Consider the following 22,372-nt stretch of genomic DNA (forward strand, 5'->3'; position numbering starts at 1 on the left):
TTCGTTCGTGTTGCAGTTTCAACATTCTCTTGATCCACTTTAGCGCGTCCGCTTTTGGAATATTTATAGCGTATCTACCTTCATTTCTTCCTAAGTTCGCAAGTCGATCAGCCTCTTCGTTGCCCTGAATACCAACGTGACTTGGAATCCAGACCATCGTAACGTTTTTCAGATTTTTTTGATAGATGATGTTTTGGATGATCGGATGCTTGGTTCCAGATTCTAAAGCTGTTAGCACACTTGCCGAGTCGGTGTAGATCACAGTTGGTTCATTGGCTCTTTTGACCGCTACATCAATAGCGAAAGCTTCTGCCGAGAAAATTGAGAGATGTTCTGGAAGACTTCGAGATATGTTTTCTTCCATTGGGTTGAAAATGCCAAAGCCCACTTTCCCGCTTGCTAGGGAGCCGTCAGTGTACACTTCTCTTCTGAAGCGGTACTTAGTGTTTTTAAGGTTTGCAAACATGTTAACTACTGATCTTTTGTTTCCACCAGCTCTAAACTGGTGTTTTATTGTCCAGTCTATCATAGGTGGTTTTTCATTCCACTGTTTGGCTATTTCGGTTCGGAGTTTATGGATTGGTGGAATACGATGGTTTATCGTTTCTGTTAAAAGTTGGTTCGCTCGATTTAACAGATAGTTCTCACTGCAGTCTACTCTTTCTGCTACCCATATTGCTTTTCTTGCCCAATTTTCGGCAACCAGAAATGCAAAGGGGAATACGCCGTTCTCAACATATAGGGCTTCTAATGGGGTTGAACAGAAAGCGCCGGATATGGTTCTCAGCATATTGGTATAAACCGTTTTAAGTTTCAAGATGTTTTCTGGTTCGAATACTTCCCATCCGTAGAACAATTTTGACATAACTGTCGCAAAGCCAATTTTAAGAAGAGTTTCTCTGCTTCCAAGACTTGTTATAATTTTTAAGAAACGAGTACGTGCCGAACATTCTTTTATGAGCATTTTTACATGATTATTGGCATTTCCTTTCTTGTTTAGCTCTACCCCCAAAATTCTACCTGTTTTTGTTTGTTTGATCTCCGATCCGTTAGCTTTTAACTTTTGCATTTTTCCAAATCGATGCTTGCCTTTAGTCACGCAGCATGTGTGTAACAAGAAGCTCTTTTTGGCATTTATTGCGAAGCCGTTTTTTTCTGCCCACGATAAAATTTCATCGATTCCATGTTGTAACCTTTTACGGCAGATTGCAACAAACTTACTTCCGCAAATTAACAAAATATCATCCGCATATATAAGAACTGAGATGGTCTTTGGTATGAACCTGAACACGTCATTGATTACTAGGATAAAAAGAGTGGGGGATAGAACTGACCCTTGGGGTACTCCGGTTTCTTGAGGCAGATCTGAAGAAAAAGCTCCACCTACTGCCACACAAAAAGTTCTATCTTTCAGGAAGTTTTTTATTACCTGGTACGTTCGGTTTCCCACTGAGGCTTTTTGAAGGGCTTTTAGGATACCTGGTCTCCATGTCCGGTCGAAAGCTTTGGAAAGATCCAACGAAACTAGTTCCGAGTGTAAATTAGAATGCCGGTGCTCGGTGAGTATGTCTTTAAGTTTGCTCAAATGACTGGTTGTACCTCTACCACTTCGGAAGGCATGTTGATTAGGATGTATAATTTTTCGATGTTCTAACAACTGTTGCAGTCGTCGAATCACTAATCGCTCGTAAATTTTCCCCAAACAAGACGTGAGAGCAATTGGTCGGAAGCTGTTCAGTTCACCTGGTTTTGGTATGGGTATGATTACGCTTTTCCTCCAATTCACTGGGTATTCTCCTTTTTGCCAAAGATTGTTAAACACTTCTAGCACAACCTTTTTTGCTTCGGAGGGCATATTTTTTATCATGCTGTACGTAATTTCATCCAGACCAGTAGATTTACCAGCACATTTGCTGAGAGCGATTGTCAGTTCTGTTCCAGAGAAGTCTTTGTCCATGTTTTCATTTTCAGGGATGGAAGGCGGTGGTTGGTAGTTTCTTTCTTCTAATGTTTTCGAATAGTTACTTGCAGTGAAACTTTGTTCAAATACCTTTGCAAGGTGATTTGCAATTTGTTGGGGGTCATCTGTATATTTTCCATCGATAGACATTCGTCTCGTGCGGTTGGATTTGCGTCCTGTGATTTTGCTAAACCTTTGCCACATTTCTGTGACTGGGGTACTCGGGTTGAATGAGGTACAGAACTCATTCCATGCTTCATTTTTACCCTTTTCTACGGCTGATCTTGCCTCTGCTCTGGCCTTTCGAAAGTCTTCGTTTCGGTTTATCCACTCACTAGACGTTTTGGCGGTTCTTCGAAGAAGTTTCCACTTTTCTTTACGATTTTCAATGAGTGTGCCGATTTCTTCGGTCCACCATGGTGCATATTTCGAGGCTGTGTTTCCGGTCGTTCGTGGTATCGAGCGTCTGGCAGTTTGGAAAATGGTCTGAGTGATGTTGATTATGTTGGGGTGCGAAATAGAAAGAAGTTCATCCCCTATTTCCTGTGCATACTTTTCCCAGTTCGCTTCTTTAAGTTTCCATTTTTTAACTATCGGGACCGTTGGACAGCTACTGTCTAACTCAATTCTTATGGGGACGTGATCGCTGTTGCTTGGATCTGAACAGGTGGTCCATTTAAACCTACCTATGATGGTTGTTGAAGCAAAGGTGATATCAATGGCGGTGTCTTGGTTATTCTGGATTGGGCTGAATCGAGTTTTAGACCCGTCATTAAGCGGTGCCATTTCATGATCAGCAGCCCACCTGGCAACAGTTTCACCCATGTTGTTCGTGAAATTGTCCCAGGTGGCATGTCGACTATTGAAATCTCCTCCAACAAGGTATGGGGGGGAGAGATTGGACATCAGATCTCTCAACGCCCTGTCCGCTGTGTTGTAATAGCCCGACTTGAAATGATTGTAAACACAGATCAGAGTTACTTTCACTGGGGAAAGTAGTCTGACTGCTACCGCTGAGATTTCCGTCTCTAAATCGATCAGTTCGTGTGGCGCTTCTTTTAAAATACCCATGACAGCTGGACCTTTTCTTCTCCCCGGACTAAATTTGGATGTGTACACGCAATAGTTTTTGGTCAGCAAAGCACTGTACTTGTCTGTCATTGTCTCCTGTAGCATTATACAAATCGGTAACTTACCCCAGATCATCCGAGTTAGCTCCGGTTCGTTACACCAGAATCCGCGAACGTTCCATTGGAGTACAAGGAATTGTCCCCGTGAACGTGCAGGTCGTGGCCTGGCCGTTATTGATACTTGCGTGGATGTTGGGTTTCTGGGAACAGGTCCTCTGCTCGTACCTTCACTTGGATCCCATCTTGGTGTGGTGTGCATGTGCCGTACAGTCAGTTGGTTCATTGTTATGGGACGCAGCAGAGTAGGGAATGACCTGGGAAATTGATTTGCGTTTGATACTGTTCGCTGATATGATATTGAGGAACTTACCCGCAAGTGTCCCGGGTGCCCCCGTACGACACACTCCCGACGCACATCTGGCGTCCCAGGATCCTGTCGGGCAGTCGTCGGGGGGCGAAGGCTTTGGGACAACGTTGCCCCCACCGAGGAAGTGGAATCTGAAATCTGAATCTGAAATCTGAATCTGAATCTGAATCTGAGTTCTGAAATCTGAATCTGAAATCTGAATCTGAAATTTTAATCTGAAATCTGAAAGTAAAATTTAAAATCGAAAATGGAATCTAAATTTGAAAATCTTTTTTTTAATTTACAGTTTTTATCATGGCGCAGATTGGAATTATTTTTTTCTTAAGTAGAACCATACTGAGGAGAGATATGCAGATAGTCATCTTAGAATAAAAAGAGCTCAAATTTTTGATAAATTGGCAATATTATTTTATTTGGACTTGTAAACACAGTTCACATTCGTACGTGTGGGACCCTTGGCTAATATCTTAAACTATTGCATTAAACCTTACATAACTACGACTAGACGACCGGCTGGTTGCTTACCGTTTAAAACTACACTATAATGTCTTTCTTCTCTCGGTGCGAAGTGGAGATGTACAACATACTAATCAACGAGTGAAAATACGGTTCTGAGTTTAAAGATGCCACCATGAGTGAGCAGGAATAGAATGTTCGGTTTCGATTCCTTCCATCGATCGGTTAGTATTCCTCGCGCAAATTCATTCTTCAATGTTATTATCCTAGGGTGCAGTAGCGAAAAAAAAGATGGTGATTGGTGATGAAAGGGTTTTGGTTTTCGTTTTTGAGGAAAGGTTTGTTTAATGAGCATCGTCATTCAGGTGCGCTGAGTCAACGTTGCGAGTTCTAGACCTCTGTAACGGGTCTCTTGGCAATGTACGCCTTGACGTTCTCGTGCTCCAACACCTTGTTGACAACTTCCTGCAGGCTGGAGAAATTTTGCAGCAGATCGGTCTTGGTCAGATAGTTTAGGTAGTCTAGAATGCCGGCGAAATAAACGTCGGCCCAGGTTTGCTTGCCCAGCACCAGGTGACCATTGTTCTCCTTCGCGATCACATTCAACTTGGTCAGGTAGAAGGGGATGACCTCACTGTTCAGGGTTATCATTTTCTTCTCCTTGACCGTGTCGTCCGGCTCGTAGGCGACGATGGCGATTTCTAGAAGAAATTCAAAGAAAAAATAACCATGGCTGTATTTGGTTAACACAATATTTCTAAAATAAAACATAAATTTCAATCAGATAGTAAGCCTTCTTGTGCATCTGAAGTAAGTCCACAATTATTTGAAAATGAGTCACGGTTTCTTTTTTGGGATCAATTAGAAGAAAAAATCGGCATCTTTGAAAATTTACCAAATTATAGAGGAAATTCTCACTTATCCGATGCACTATTAACGAAAAAAAATCAATCGGCAAGTTTAGAACTACTTTTTTTTTGATGATTTTCAAATTTAAAAAATCACTTATAATCGTTTCCATTTTAAGCTTAGATATATTAGGATTAAAAATAAAATCGAAAACTTCCACAAAAATTATCGCGAAAATCCGAGCTACTCGCACGCAAAGCTGGCAAAATCGCTAAAAGTTGCCAAATCAACCGTTACAAATGTAATTAAAGTGTTTGGGGAACGTTTGTCGACAGTCGACAGCCTGGATCGGGGGGAAATCGAAAACCAGAAGCCGCTGAGACGACAAAGAGAGTTGCCGGTAGTTTCAAGCAAAACCCTAACCTCTCTCTCCGAGATGCCGCAAATAAGCTGGGTGTATCGTCTATAACCATCGAACCAAAAAACGAGCCGGACTTTCGACTTACAAGAAGGTAGTGACTCCAAATCGCGATGACAAACAAAATACGACGGCCAAAGCGCGATCCCGGAGGCTGTACACGACGATGCTGACGAAATTTGACTGCGTGGTAATGGACGACGAAACCTACGTCAAAGCCGACTACAAGCACCTTCCGGGACAGGAGTTTTATACGGCAAAAGGAAGGGGAAAGGTAGCAGATATTTTCAAGCACATGAAACTGTCAAAGTTCGCTAAGAAATATCAGGTTTGGCAAGCCATCTGTACCTGTGGCATCATTTTCATAGCTTCCGGGACTGTCAACCAAGAAATTTACGTGAAAGAGTGTTTGAATAAACGTCTGCTGCCTTTCCTGAAGAAACACGGTTGTTCTGCACTTTTTTGGCCGGATTTGGCATCTTGCCATTACGGTAAAAAGGCCATGGAGTGGTACGCTGCCAACAACGTGCAGGTGGTTCCCAAGGACATGAACCCTCCCAACACGCCAGAGCTTCGCCCAATTGCGAAATACTGGGCTATTGTCAAACGGAACCTAAAGAAGATAAAAAAACTGCTTAGGACGAGCAGCAGTTCAAGGCAAACTGGCTTTCTGCGGTGAAGAAGGTGGACAAGGTGGCTGTACAAAATCTGATGGCAGGGGTTAAGCGTAAGGCCCGGCCATTCGGATTTGGAAAAGCGGAAGCCTAACTGAATATTTTTGTTGAATTTTATACTAATTAAACTTGAAAAAGAAATTTAATTAAAAGAAATTTAATTTCACCGATTTACACGCGTTTTCGCTTGACCAAATTTTGACAGTATCACCCTTTATGATGGGAAAGGGAATGCCGGCGGGATAAAATCGAATCACCGCCTCTGGCGTTCACATCTTATGCAAATGACGTTGAAATATTGAGAACTCATGAATGGAGTAAAGGCTGAATTTTGGGTGTACCACTTTGCGTCACTCATGAAAAATCAAAACATCTACAACTCAGTGTTGATTTTTGAAGGGATGCATTTCTCAATTTTCCGTAGAAGGAAATTGCATTTCATGTGCGCCCTTTTCAAAAATTGATTACAAGCATTCATGGTTTGAGGTTAGGGTTTTTGTAAAGGTGGAGGTCGTGTTGATCTGTCAATACATCCTTATAGGGTTCTTGTTGAGATTTTCCTGATCGAAGCAATCGATGGGACAAATAAGAACATACACATAAATCATAAACAACTGAAAATTGTAATCATGGAAATTGTTTAGTATATAAGATAGCAAATTATTAGAAATAAAGTATTCCAAGTTCTACCAGCAAGTAGTACAGATATCTCCTTTCCACTACCCAAGTGCTGCACAACAGGTTATGGGCCCAGCACAAGTGGGAAGGAGAAGAAGAATCGTGTTGTGCAGCACTTGGGCAGTAGAAAGGAGAGACTTGTTACTTTTTTTTGTCTTTATTAGAGACTTGTTACTTCATCGGGTAGTAGAACAAGGGAATCTCTGCTTTTCACTGCCTAAGTGCTGCACAACAGGTTATGGGTTCAGCACTAGTGGAAAGGAGGAGAAGCGGAATCAAGAATGGATAGTCATTCAGCCAGGAAGCCGATGGAAGGACAATTAGTGGTAAGAATAAGGTTTAGCAATTGCTTCGGTGGCATTTATTTTGCTCAAAATCAAACAAAGGAAAAGCTCAAAGCATTTGCTTAGTTTGGTATGAATAAACATTTGCTTAGCGGATGTGTACTAAAACTTTAGAACATAGCTTTTGCTTTGAAAAATAGAGCTATCCAACAAGCAGAATCTGTAGTTTTCTAAGTGAATTAAAATATAACCGACAGAAAATTGAATATTGCGGCTAAGACAGCCACCATCTCAGCGGTGCCGGTAAGAACGATCGAAAAGTTTTTTAGGCAATGCATGACAAGCTATAAAAAGCGCCGGTTAAAATGATCGTTTTTTGATAGGACAATTCCAATAGGTCTAGCAAGCTAGAAACAGTTAGTTCACCTGAAAAACAAAATGTTTTACCAATTAAAATTAGCTAATTTAAAATCAATAAAAAAAGTTTGTTTTGTTAAAACTTTAAAAAAAATCGTTAAAAATTATTAAAATGTTATTCCAAGTTCGGGTTAGTTGGGAATTCCTCCACTATTTCCGGTAATCTGGAATGTTTGCTATTCGATTTGTTCAATTTCATGTAAGATTTGTTCAATTTCATGTAATGACATCATTCCATACAACGCCAAAAATATGAAAAAATGGGTTTCTCTTCTATTTTTGTTTATCCATGTTGAAAATGCCTATTTGAATTGTTTTGAAGTGCAAAATTGCCAGTTTGATAAATTTATGACGTTATAAAAGAATTTTTCATTAGAAAAGTTTGCTACCGAGCATGCTTAGAAAATAGAGCAATTGCTTGGAGATTTGTCGAGCAATTGCTTCAGATTTGGGCTTTATTCATACCAAACTAGCTTGTTCTAAAAGTTAAAGTATCTGTCAGAGAATACAGCTGTCAAAACAAACTTTATTCATAGCAACCGAAGCAATTGCTTCAAGTGACTACTCGACTGCTCGATTTGGTTTAGCAAAAGCAATTGCTAGTTTTTTTTCATACCACCTAATGAGCCGATGTCAAAGAAAGTCAACGAGACGGGAAGGTTGTAGAACCAGAAGCCAACTAAAAGGTCGTCGGACTGGGAAGCCAGGTGTAGGTCGACAAGCCAGGAAAAACGGATGGTCGTCGGACAGGTGCCAAGGGATGTCGTTGGGCCAAATCCATTGCGAGCTGACCAGAACCCATAGGAAGGTCGTCGTGCCATTGGTGAGGCGTCGGGCCAATAGAAGAGCATCGAGCCGGAACCAAATAAGGTCGTCGGACCGGAGCCACTGAGAGGTCGTCGGACCGGAGCCACTGAGAGGTCGTCGGATCGGTACCATGGAAGGGCTGAATCACGAATGCGGTCGTCGGGCCAGAGCCACTGGAAGGTCGCCAAGCTATGGAAAGTCGTCGGATCGGAAAGCCAAGTGGTCGTCGGGCTGGAACCACTGGGGGGCGCAGGCTTCAGGAAAGCCGTAGAGGCGAAGGAGAAAGCTTCGAGCCGCAGCAAGGGAGTCGAGAGCAGGCCAGGATGGAAGTCTTCGGATGGAGCCAGATGGAGGTCGTCGGATCAGGGATCATGAAAGGGCGTCGGACCAGGAGCCAACTGGAAGGTCGTCGTATCTGGAGGCCAGTTGGAGGTCGTCGAGCCAGGAATCATGGAAGATCGACGGGTTAGAGCCATTGGTAGATCGTCGTGCCGGAAGCCAGAATTAAGGTCGTCGAGCTGCAACAGCGTCGTGCAATGAAGGCGACGAATGAGGTCCTGTGCGTGCGTTGAAGAGGAGCAGCCTCATCTTCAGGAGGAGCCACCGAAGGCAGTAAGGAGACTGCGAATGTTTATGTTGAGGAGGAGTGTTGAGATTTGTCTCATCGTAGCAAACAAATTATTGTAACTAAGGTTCCTTATGAATATCTAGAGAACATACTAGTATAAATAGAACGTAAAGTTAGATTAAAAGTATTCCAAATTCTACTAGCAAGTAGTACAAGTCTCTCCTTTCCACTGTCCAAAGTGCTGCATCAACAGATACAAAAAAAAAAATATTGAACGACTTTCAAGAGTTGATCCAATCGCTAACAGCCAAGAATCAAATTCGTACCCAAGCATAATTATTTTTCACTCAAACCAATAGAAAAAAACACTGGAACTTACTCAGACGGAAATCGTTGATCGTATCGACAATGGCATCGATCTGCAGCTCCTCGACCGGATTGTCACCAGCCAGCCCGATCTGCTTGGCCACGTACCGGCACATGGCCAGCGACTGGTGCACCCGTTTGCCATCGACCTCCAAGACCGGCATCTGGCCCATGGGCATTGCTACAAGATGGTGGGTGGGGATGGTTGTGGTTGTGGGTGGAAAGATGAAGAAAGAAAGAAAAGAAAACAGACGGAAAAAGAAAAGAAAGAGAGATGATGTGTTAAATTTCAATATGAGCTGGAATTACGGAATTTTGGGGTGGTAAATTGTTGTGGCATTGTCCCAGGGAATGCTTTGCCAATTTACTCGGAAGGATTTCAAACTAAACGGATGAGGGATGCTTTATACAGTGTAGGAAATTGTTCATTTTTCGTGTTTGATAAAAAACTTGCTTAACTTACGCTTTGCTTTGAGCTTGAGGGGAGGCGATGCTGTTATCATCGCTCGAGGTACCATTCAACATAGAAAACCAAACAATTTTATAAATAGAACATACAGTAGATAGGTTATCTTCAAGGTGATAAATAAGAGTTGTTTTCATACGGAGCCGTGGCAAGGAGAATATGTCATAGTTTTTTTTCTGCAAATATGCAGATGATTTGCCAAAACAGGATTTTATTTATTGTGGTTTATTTTTATAGGGTTTTATTTGAAGTTTCTTATAACAAAAGTGTAATGCTTCTCGTTTGGTTATCTTCCATATAAAGAAATCTTTTGTGGAATATATGTAACGTTTTGATGTTAATAAGGTGAGAGGAAGGGTTTTAAAAATTCTTTTGGCTGGAGTGTGTTTAAATCGCTTTAGATATCGGTTTGGGGTCGTTTGTCGATCCATTGACGAATCGAGTCGATGCTCGTAACATTGTCCACAACTCGCTGCAGATTCGGATGGTTGGCAGTCAGGTCGGACTTGGTCATGTAGTTCAAGTAGTCCAGAATGGCCACGAAGTACAGATCGGCCCAGGTTAGCTGCAAAGGAGGGTAAAATGAGGAATCGTGTTAGATGATTGTTTCTTTTTTTGGAATGGCAAATCCAGAATTACTTTATTGTTTGCCAAGTGACCGTCATTTTCGCGAGCAATATCGTCCAGCTTTTCCAAATAGAATGGAATAACTTCACTGTTCAGGGTGACCAGCTTCTTCTCCTTGACTTCATCGTCTGGCTCGTAGGAAACGACGGCGATTTCTACAAACGAACGATTTGTTAGTATCGGTTGCCGGAGACACGTTGTTTTGAAGCATCGCTGTCATTCCCGTAAATTTTTTTAATTTTCTTGAACATTTTAATTTTTAATCCTCCAGCAGATTTTGTTTTGAAAAATAAGCAGATCCACCGGATATCATCCGTTATCTTTATCATGAAACTCGTTGAACCTAACTGTGTTTGTTAAATAAATCCTTACGGTTTAGGGTAAGATTTTCGAGCCAAAAAAACTGTAGTTCCAATGTTTTTAAAGCTTTCCTTAAAATACAAGTTTCCCCATTTTTAAGAATATTTAAATAATTAGATAAACTGATATTTATTCGTGGCATCACTGAAAAATGTTTCACTTTTGATAATTTATTAAATTTTACATTTACCTATCGTTCTGTAATTTTTTTTATTTTGATTTTTCTCTAAAAATTCTTGAGTTTCTCCATATGGACCTGAATGTCAAAAAATGTCCTTAAAATGAAAAAAACCATAGAAACTTAAAAGCAAACGTTACTTAAAAATTCTGCGAATAATCATCGATCAGTTTTGAACCAAAACGAAGCTTTTTAGACCCCAGGGTTTGAGAAATTTAAAAATGATCCCAAATTGACTCAGCCTAAACTAAACTAACTGAAAGAACTGTTTTTCATTGGATGTACACGTCCAGAAGAACTGAAATCAAACAACATACCGTGAAAATTCAAAACATCCTTGAAAATTTGTTTTCTATCCGTTTGGGGTAATGTGCGCATAAATGTGTACCAAACAAGATGAAGAAAGTTCAACGAGATAATTATCTAAACTGGGGATACACTAAAACAAATTTTTGTCAAAAAACAATTTACACATTGATATTTTGTCACATAATAAGAAGTAAGGATTTTATCTAAATTATTTGGAAATTTTTGCTGGACAATATATAATTTCGTAAACGAAATTTAAAAAAAATCACAAAAAATCAAAAGCTTGTGGCAACACTTGCACTGTATGAATCTCCATGGAAAAGTTGAATGTAAGCAAAGAAACTTTAACTTTTTCCTCTAAGTTTAAATTTATTTGTTGTTCTAGAAAGTTGTTTCCTGGCAGCAACAGTTAAATTGAGTAATAATATTTTGGCAGTGTTGCCAAAAATAAATAAAATAAAAAAATAAAATGTACATTGTTCAGAGAACAGCCTTGAAAAAATGTACTCTTTAGAAAAAATCAGTTTTATCCAAAGTGAAAAGGTCATGTTTCCTCAAGTCGAAAACATATACACAATGATGGTTCCAAAAGCATCCAAAATGTCGATTTCAGATGTTCCCGAATGATTTCCGCTGGAACTGCTCTGAAGCTTTTTGTATTAACTTCGAGGTATATGACAGCGATGCTCAAACATTGTATCTGGTTCATACTCAGTCGGAAATCGTTCACGGTATCGACGACGGTGTCGATCATGAGATTCTCCCAATCATCGGCACCGGCCAGGCCGACCTGTTTGGCCAGATAGCGGGACATGGCCGCCGATTGGTGCACCTTCTTGCCATCGACCGACAGGACCGGCATCTGTCCCATGGGCATTGCTACAGTAGAATCACGAGGGAAAATTTGTTGTGTTGTAGAGGGGAGAGAGAAAGAACAGAGAAAGAGAAAAAACATGGTTGGGGTTGGCCAATTTTTGTTTATAATTTTTTCTTGCACTAAATTGCCTTGATAACACCATAGCCTCCCCATTTTTTTGCAGCTACCATCACCTGGAGTGCATTTCGTGACCCAAGCGTCGTTTTAACGATAAGAAAGCAAGTTTTCATCAAGTGTATTGTGTATGATATGATTAATTCCAGCTTATATTCATTAGATAAAAATAGTTTTGCATTAGTTTTATAAATTAAAAAAAAAAGTAAAAACCTACAAAAACCTACAGATTTTTTCATAAATGGTTACTCTATTGAAAATGAACCTTCAACATTTGTTAGAAAGCATTTGTTATCTTCAATGAATATTGAATAACCTCTTTCCACGCGATAAGATAAGCACATCGACTCCTGGACTCAATGGATCATTATTTCACAGTGTCAAATTTACTGATTAGTCACTGTCAGATCATTGCACGTGGCTCAGGAGAGGGGAGGGGGGGTGGCTCAGGTGTTATCAACATGCATACAACAATTGTAGTAGCTGAGCTGATGTTTCAATTAAAACGAGTGGTATGATTCTGCGTATTGACATCGTTAGTAATCAACCATTCGAGATAAGTGACCACAAGCAAGTCAATTAACACAAAAAATATAGATAAACAAAACAGACAGAAACTCGCACTTACTTGGCTTCAGGGCCGGCCATTCTTCGCGGCTAATCCTGATATCGTCGAAGGGCAGATTGCCATAGGACAGCAGGAAGCGCAGTGGCTCGCCGAGGGCCTTCACGTTGAAGTAGTAAACTTTGTATTCCGGCATGGTCGGTGGCAAGGAGGGCTGGAAAAATGCAGAAAGAGAATTTCCTGTCAATTATTTTTATTTTTCAATAATTCTCCGGCTTGAAATGGAGAAAAAGTTGTTTATGATATCCCAGGTAATAATCGTAGCTTAGTTTTGATTCCTACAACGACGACTAGGACCAATGTTTTGAAGTTTTCAGCAAGATACTTTACAGATGAAATCATCGAAGCCTACTTGATTCAATGCATAAGCATCGTTGAGAGGACCATTTTATTCAGAATATAGGTAAATACCTAGAAAGCCAACTTTTGAATATCTGGAATAATACACGATTTTGGTAAATTGTTAGCTTATTCAGTATTATGTGTATAGCACCAAACCGAGTAGCGAAAGTAGGACTAGCGACGCTTTTTTACTAGCGAGATTCTTGTCAATCACAGGTTTGTTATTCTTTTTTCAGTCCAGTAGGCGATTTCGATGTAATATCGAACATTGTTTACGTTATACAGTAATACAGGCCATCAATCGCATGCCTCAAGTCTCCTAGGAAACTCACGATGCGTCGTTATTATTTTCAACGTCGCGACGTATGATACGTGTCACTAGTAGGCAAAGCTACTATGATTAATAGCGCTCATATTTAGGATTTTTTATGCATGCATAATATTACTATCTCAGCAGTAGTGAACCTTCATATAAGAGAAGCGACATCTGATCCCTCTTAAAATAAAATATGTGCCAACATCGCCGAAATCTTGAACAAAAAAATCCCCAGCACTGTTTTCTGGCTCAATGTTCAAGCTCTAAAGTGAACGCTCCTTCAATCCAACAAAACAACATTGAACTCGATGCCCGAAGGATCGCGATAAACGGTATGAATTACTTCAATTTCGGTAATAATCAGTTAGTTTTCTAACTAGAAACACGATTCACCAAAGCATTGAAAAAAATTGCACCTAATCATAAATTCATATGACCAACTAAAAAATTATTTGTTTGAACTATAACAACAATCACAATACCTTCCTTGGTTGAGTTTTCAATAAGAAAGGTAAAAGCTCTGCGACAAAATGCTCGGATCGATTGGAATCGATTTTGACAGTTCTTTTGCTTGATTGGAATTTTGTGTTTCAGATGTCACTTCTCTTATATACAGGTTCACTACTCAGCAGTAGTAATTGGTCGTAGATTATTCCAGTTAGGAAAAGTTGACAAACGTAGTTTTCGATTTTCATTTTTTTTTCATTCCAAAGCATTAATATGCATAAACATTAAATCGAAAAAAATCGCCTAAAACACAAACATACATGGAGCAAGAATTTGGTCAAGCGGGAACGTAACTCAGCTTATTCATTCAGCCATACATAAAAATACATATATCAGTTGAGGCGACATGCATGTGCTAAAAACACCTTTAAAGAAAAAACAATCAGTTGCCCGTAAACTGTATAATTTAGTTACTTTTTCGTAAACAAGTTTTTTTTAAGTTTTTCAAAATGATCTATTTTGAACCGCTTTTTAAAATGATTACAAGCAATCATTTACCATGGCTTATTATGCCTTTTGGAGGCATGGTAAAAGTTTTGTTGTTGTTGTTCTGGAAAAGTGGAAAGATATGTAGACTTAAAATCTGTAGGGAAAATGAAGAAAAAAGTCGGAAATTCCTTCGGGATTCAGGATTCTTTGGGGTGGGCTTATATTTTAGTACTTTGAAATAATTTCACAGAAATAGTTGATTGTCATATTTTAGTACTGCGATCCGAGCGCGATCCGTCTATGTTCTCGCGCTTAGTACTTTAAATTTATTCCTTAGTACTTTAAATTTATTTACATTGCATAGGATAACGTTGATGTAAAGTGCAATGTGTATCATATTAAAATGGCGTAAAATATCATACAAATGATTCAAATTGTTTGTTCGTTTTACGTATTCCTAGTTTTCTTGCGTCTTTTAGGCGCACATTTTCGTGTTACACACAGTGCATACTTTTGATGAGTTAACACTTAGAATTTTAGGTAATTTTCAAACTATTACCTATAACTATTACTATAACTTATCATAACCCTAATGAGGTTTAGTTTCGGGTGAAATGCTTGTCATGATATAAGCTTTAGCAAAACTCACATGCAAAACAAATCGATCAGAAATATGTTTTTGATGAAAAACCAGAGCTACCTTTTTAATTGCGTCACATCACTAGCAAAACCCGCATCGAAAGTACACAGTAAACGAAAATTACCGAGGGCGGTAATTTTTTTACCGAAATCCTAACATGTGTAAATCGTTAAACTGTTCGGTCATTTTTTCGGTTAAAAATAAACGAACATCGGTAAATCGATTCCTCATAGCTATACCGTAAAGAATTTTAAAAACTCTATAAAGCCTCATCTGATGTGATGCCACGGAGGAAAAAGGCTTTATCTTGTAAACCACTGCAAAAAAAAATTAATTGGTTGCAAATGAAAGGTTAATTTGAATAAAGCCCGGCGATATATTTTTTGGTCTTGTAAAATTTAACACCAAAAAGCTATTACTAAAATGATTAAAAAAGTTCTTCCAAATGATGTGACGCAACGCTGGGTCCAATACATCCCATATTTTCTAGTAATTAATAAGAAAACAAATATTTAGTTCGATTTTACGGTATGTTATATAAATTGATCATGAGAGACCTAAGTTGAGCGCATTTCTGGATTAGAAAATAATCTTCTGTTTTGAAATCTCTCAATATGTTTTTTTTGCATGAGCAAACTTTCAAATCAAGCATCTAGTATGACCATTAGACTAGGCTTACCAGACATTTTCCGATAAAAGCGGGACATTTCACGAAATAAAAGCGGGACAACGACGAAAAAACAGGACATTTGAGAAACTCTTAAAAACCTAATTTTTATGACAATTCCATACATATATATATACAGTACCGTTCATAATTGTATATAGAAATTGGAAGCACGCACACTGTCACTTCGACTTTGAACTTCCATAACTTTTTACTCTGATGATATTTTTTGATCAAATTTTCTGCGTTAGATAGATCAATTATCACACTATCATACCACAAAATTTGAGCTTTCTGGAGATTGTGTGGCCTGAGATACAGTAATTCTACGAAAATCGGATTTTTTGGGGTTTTCTCATTCAAACTGCAATATCTTAGAAACTACGCTAGATTTTTTGTTGAAATTTTGCAGAGTGATTGGTGAAATATAAAGCTAGCAAGTCTGAAGTTTTTGAAAAGTTCCATTGATGGGATCAAAAGTAACGCGAGGTACAATATTTCAGGCATGAACCTAGAAATGCGATTTCTATAGAATTTTGGACGCACACACATTCTCCAGTGCAGATTGCCTTGTCGTAAACAATATAAGCAGACAAATTGTGTGAGTGGAGTGACGCTTGATTGTCAAAGTATTCGCGTGATAATCAAAGTTGCCGAAAAAAATTCTGTGTTTTTGAAAAAAAAAAATCCCGAATTCTGTGATTTTAACCTAAAATTCTGTGACGGTTTTCTGTGACACTATTTTTATTAAATTCAATGGGAAATAATGTGAAACATCAACAAATTGGAAACTTTTAACAGTTATAATAGAAAAAAAATCAATTTACATTACATTGATTTCATATTGTAATGAATTAAAGTCAGAAATAAAAAGTCGAAAGAGACAAAAAATTTATGATTTTTGAAATCTGTACCAAATTTAGAAAATCTGTGAATTCTGTGAAAATTTGAAAAATTCTGATATCTGTGATACAGATTCTGTGACGAAATTTGGTCCAAAATTCTGAGATAATACAGAATTTTCTGTGATTTCGGCAACCTTGGTGATGATGTGCTTTTACTCAAAGCTTGAATGCAAAGCTGCAATTCTTGAATGGAAAGCTGTAAAGCTTGGATCCCATCTCGCAGGGCGGCAGCACCATAAACATTTTGTAGGCGTCGCCAACGATTTGCTCGAAAAAAAAAACAACAGGCCGACTATCTTGATATTTGGAGATCTTTGCTTTTTCTCAAACTTTATATTCAAAAGATTCTGCTAAGATCCGGGCAAAAAAACCTTGAGCCAGCATCATGTGGAAGACTGTGGAACTTAAAGAATATTTCCTTCGATAGAAAAATATTAACTTCGCAATTCAGAACGTGCTCAAAGAACGCTTTACTGAATCCAATTGTTATGGTGATGCTATGAAAAGCTTGCCAGATTGCCCGGTCTTACCTGGACTTGCCCGGATATTTGACACTAAATCCAGAAAAAGTTCGATCCGACCCGGTTGCCTGGATTTCGTAGAAAAATGCCCGGATTTTGCACAGATTTATTCACTTTTTCCAAAATTGAATTGAAGAAACTTAAATTGAGGTATTATATTTTTTTCTTTTTTTGTGTGCCAAAAACGATTTTTTAAGCAAATTTATTCCGAAATACGATTATAAATCGGTGTATTTGTTTTTCCATTTAAAAAAAATATATTTTTAAGAGCATTCTTTTTGATTTTTAATGAATAATTCCGTGTTTTTGACTTAATATGTCTCGATATTGCCCTGATTTTGAAATCAGATGCTCGGGTTTTGCCAAGTTTTAAGGTAAAATTGCCCGGTCCAGATAAATCTGGAAAATATTCTGGCAACCTAAAATGCTATGAACTAAACGAATTACTTAATCTAGTCTTAAATAAACTTTGAAAAAATGCTGCTAATTCTGATGAAAAAAACATTACATTTGAATAATTTTCTGTGTTGAACCAATGAATTTAAATTTGAAACTAAATTTAGGTTTTTCCAGTTTAAGTCAGTGAAACTTCATAAAAGTATTACCTATTTAATTTTTACAGCCTTATCGGCGAATGTCATGTTCGTTAAGTAAGAACATTTCTAGTTTTGAAAATCATAAATGGATAAAAGAAGATTAGAAAAAAATGGGAAGAGTTGGAAATGATCGAGAAGAAATTTTTATCAAGCTCGAACCAACTATTTCGAAGTAGTTGAATCGGAGAAGGTTGAGTCTACCACAAAATTTATCTCAGGGAAAAGCGGGACATTTTGAGAAAAAAGCGGAACGGTTTTACGGGACGGATGGCAAATGACTTTTTGCTACCATATGTTTTTCAATGCCTTTTGGGTCACCAAGCATTAGTGTAAAATTGTAGATGATTTGGTTGATTCCTAAGTTAGAGCAAAGCGTTTCAATTTTGTACGGAAGAAGAAATTTTTGCACATTAAATCATCCAGAAAACTCAAATAAGCTTGAAATGAAGTTGGCCTTTGATTTTGGTTTAGACTATTCTTTAGCTTCATTTTTTTCTAACATGACAAGTAGCAAAGAATTTAATTAAAAAAATTGTAACTATTTCAAAAGTGGTTTAAACTTCAGACTTATTGAACAATATGAAGTGGTTAATTCCATTGCTAAAATTGAATCAAATGCTGTGGGCATAGACAATATACCAAATAAACTCATAAAGATTGTTTTGCACTCCATATTACCCTTCGTTACACGTCTTTTTAACTCTATTATTCTTAGTTCAAGATTCCCTCTTTCGTGAAAGAAGGTTAAAGTTATACCTATTCCGAAAAAAAATCTAATGCATTAGGCATAACAAATCTAAGACCAATTATCATTCTGAGCTCACTATTGAAAGTGTTTGAAAAGCTTATAAAACAATAAATCTGTGGCCATATCAACCATCTTAACTTTCTAAACAAGTTCCAATCAGGTTTCAGGCCTAGCCACAGCACTGAAACGGCTTTGATGAAAGTGCACTACTTCTCCTGCTAGATTTTATATCAGAATGGGGGGGGCTCCTGCTAGATTTTTCAAAAGCTCTCGATAGAGTGGCACATACTACACTTGTTAAAAAACTGCTACAAAAGTGTAATTTTTCCAAATCAGCCACGGATATGATTAATTCATACGTTCACAATCCGTTTTCTACAACGGCTTGTTTTCCGTCTTCTTCCTAATTGATTCTGGCGTCCATCGAGGATCTATCTTAGGTCCCATTTTGTTTTCCTTGTTTATTAACGATCTGCCTTCAGTTCTAGATTTCTATCCAGTTCATTTATTTGCCGATGATGTTCAGATATATTTATGCTCTGATGGGTCATATTCTTTACAGGAATTGGGCTCTAAAATGAATCATGATCTAGCCAAAATTCATGAATGGGCAACTGATAACCTGCTGACTATCAATCTTGAAAAAAACCAGTAGATTGACTACCTCCATCACGCCCCCCATTCTCATCTTCGATGGAAAAGAAATTTCATAGTTACATTGACCATGCTGAAAATTTGGGAATAATTTTTGATCAAAATTTCTTCTGGGATCGTCATTTTCTTTACCATAACGCTTCGGAAAGATCAATGAACAGGCTTCGTGTAGCACTAAATTCGTGTATTCGATATGTTTTTAACTTATCAAGATTTGTTCACGTCTCACACCTTCAAATTTTTGATAGGTCGTCGATTCGAAAGTCTTGTAATGTAATTTCCCGGCACAATTCGGCTTATTATGGTAATTCGTTCTTCGTGAGAGGTATCGTAAATTGGAACGTTATTCCTTTCCATATCAAGTCAATCAAAACTAAGTCAAAGTTCAAGAAGAGTTCAAACGCTAAAAGAAAAGAAAATTGAAATTTTGAATTTTTTCTGAGGCACAAGATGTGTTTGTGCTTTGTTCACATGAATTTTACTGCAAGAATCAAGGAATATTTTTCATCTAAAGTTATATTATGCATGCAGAAAAAATCCAAAATATGAGCGCTAATAATCGTAGCAGCTTTGCCTACTAGCGACCCGTCGCATACGTCGCGACGTTGAGAATCATAACGACGCATAGCGAGTTTCCTAGGAAACTTGAAGCATGCGATTGATGGCCTAAGGAAAATCAACAGAAAATAACGTAAACAATGTTTGTGTACTATATGGAAATCGCCTACTGGACTGCAAAAAGAATAACAAACCTTCGAATGACAGGAATCTCGCTAGTAAAAAGCGTCGCTAGTAAAACTGTCGCTATTCGGTTTGGTGCTATACACATAATATTTTTTGGAACTTTCAGTACATTTCTGGCGATTTTTGAATGAAAAATATTGCATTCCCACACAAATTTCCATAGAAAGTTAAAACTTGTTGCGCTAATTCAGGACTGGATGGATCGCTTCCAAAATTTTCATTGATTTTTCTGGCAGCAAAAACAAACAAAACAAGTTATGGGAGGTGAAAAATTTAAGAGTTTGAAATTTCCATACAAAGCTTGCAGCGGTCTAAATTGGAAACCTTGTATGTGAGCGTCGCGACGCCTATTAATTATGGTTTCTGGACAATGTAGATAGAATACACTCCCAGATCTTTTAAACTCTTATTTTCCAGTTCCATATTGATACTGAAAATTTTAGATTTTCGGAGGATTCTTAACCTGCTTCTAAAAATGCTCCATACAGTGGTAAATTTGACAATTTAAAGGTATTTTAAAGCGTTTAGAGATATTTTACAGTATTTACTTTTACAATTTTCGTGGCTTCAATGCCAAATTGCAAGGAGTTATCACGTGGCAAACCCATTTTTTCACGAAAAGTTGCAGGTCATGTTATGGAATGGTTGAACAATCCATTTGGGACATCGTTGAGTTAAAAAATTCCATGCTTTAGGATCTAAAGGCTTTTTTTAATTATTCTTTTATTTAAATCGGCTCAAACCTTTCAGTATTACGGAGCCAGGGTTCCTTTTTTTTATAAATTGCTTAAATCTACTTCACAGATTTATTTTTCACACTGTTTTTCGTTTGATTTGGTCAATTATATCTAAAGGTTTGTCATGCGCTCATAACATGCCCCTTATCCCAAAAGAAAATGTATAAAAAAAAATTATAAAACGACCACTACGACCAATGACGATAACGATTTAAAAAAAAAAACCCTCATCAAATTTCTTATCATTTGTTTAAAATTAGAAATAATCTTTCAGCATCAGAAAGTTTGTCAACATTGTGTAGAAAACCTGTAACCGGAATTTAGAAACAAACTTCAGTTTTGCCTCAAAAGGCTAAGCTCAAGAAAGTTAGTAAAGGCATCATGTGTATATCTGAAGTAGAATACCAATTTAGATGGAAAATTTAGAAATCTAGTTCACAAACAGGATAAGAACCAAAATTACGATTTAGAATTAGAATCGGAATTCGGACTAAGTATTCACAGTCGGGGCTTGAATTGAGAATTAAAACTTCGATATAAGATAACTTCATAACTGAATACTGTTTCAAAATTGAAAAAAAAACTCAATTCAAAATTAAATTAGAATTCAAAACCCATAACCAATTTGAGCTATTTGGAGAATATGACTGCTTTCCGTTTGTACGAATGATTGAACAGCTGCTCTTGAAAGTCTGTTGCTGGGAATTTTTTATTTATTCTACGGAAGGGCTTTGATATGGATGTAAACATTCCATGTCTCTGGATTTTTTTTCTGCATCTGTAATAATGCATTTGCATTAGCATACTAGAAATTTTTGGTTGATGATCATTTATAAGAATCTGTCAGACTCCATAGCGCCTGTTTTGGGAGAAGCAGCGATCAGGAACACAAAAACACATACATAACAGGTGCCACTACCCAAACTGAGGTCTGGATAAAGATAGAATTCTCCAATTCTGTTCAAACCAATTGAAACATCCCACGCCCAAAGCGTTGCTGTCTGGACCGAAACGAATTCATTTGATTAAAATTCCGCACAAGCACAATTTTCGCTAACTATCTAACCGGGATTCAATATATGCATTGTCTCCAGTAAATACGTTCCAGTGATAAAACGAACAATGCACATCACATTCATATCACATCAGGCAAGATTGGGCTGGGAAATAATTTGCACAGTCACTTTGATAACAGCTCATAGCTGGAACCAACTTTGCTGGAGTCCATTACCCAAAGATTCTCCTCGAAAAAAAGACCCCCCATCACCTATTCCTGGAGCAAAATCTAGTTCAATCCACTGTTCAACCACAACATCCAGAATTTCGAACCTCAATTACGTAATTCACTGCCGTTTGAACGACGAATCAATCGCCGAAAATACACTGCGTCAATCGCAATTACGGCCTATCAAAATCGAGCTAGCGCGAATCATTGGGTGCGGCACATCAACTAACAACCTACCTGTAGAAAACAGGAATCGGACAGCTAACTAGAGGTTTTGGGTTAGACTAAAACGATCAGGCCGACGCGCTTGGACTTTATATACGGACCGGCTAGTTTGGCTTGGCGTCGCGCACGAAAAGATTAGTTCATTCATCCGACGCCGGATGCACATCGTTCGATTTCGCGCGCGCGAACGGAAAGGACGCCAATGACGTTGCAGTTTTGTTTTCTCAGGTTGAATCGTTCGTTGATAGACTGATTTAGTTGCATTTGATAAGAGATGAACGTTCATTAGAGGATCGGTCATGAATCGAGGTTGATCAAATTTTTACAATCAAAAAGCTGTACCAGTCAGATATTTTTTCTTAAAGAGTTTCTGTTTCAGCCTGCCATAATTATAAAATGTAACGTAGTTTATGGACGAACATCGATCTTCTTGATTTATTTTGTCGAATTTCTATCATTAAGTAAAGTTCAAGACGCCGCCGATTAGAACATTTTGTTAATCCGTTGCGAACACAGGTTCTGTTTAGTCCCTCATCGATAAGCTTCATTTGGTCGCATAACAGCTTATTATGTGTATTTTATTTCA

At 38.1% G+C, this 22,372-nt stretch overlaps 1 protein-coding gene across 1 annotated transcript; it reads right to left on the reverse strand.

The window, feature by feature from the left end:
• Positions 1–3,855: 3,855 nt before the first annotated feature.
• On the reverse strand, positions 3,856–21,950 carry LOC129742898 (glutathione S-transferase). The gene is made up of 7 exons (XM_055734841.1): positions 21,799–21,950; positions 12,534–12,684; positions 11,626–11,793; positions 10,080–10,222; positions 9,840–10,005; positions 8,988–9,155; positions 3,856–4,614 (listed from the first exon to the last, which is right to left on the reverse strand). Exons 2-7 carry the CDS (start codon positions 12,664–12,666, stop codon positions 4,304–4,306), a joined length of 1,089 nt encoding a protein of 362 aa, XP_055590816.1. The 5' UTR covers positions 12,667–12,684; positions 21,799–21,950; the 3' UTR covers positions 3,856–4,303.
• Between the last annotated feature and the right edge of the window lie 422 nt (positions 21,951–22,372).

The sequence above is a fragment of the Uranotaenia lowii genome, chromosome 2, assembly GCF_029784155.1.
Source record: "Uranotaenia lowii strain MFRU-FL chromosome 2, ASM2978415v1, whole genome shotgun sequence".
NCBI classification, from domain to species: Eukaryota; Metazoa; Arthropoda; class Insecta; order Diptera; family Culicidae; genus Uranotaenia; species Uranotaenia lowii.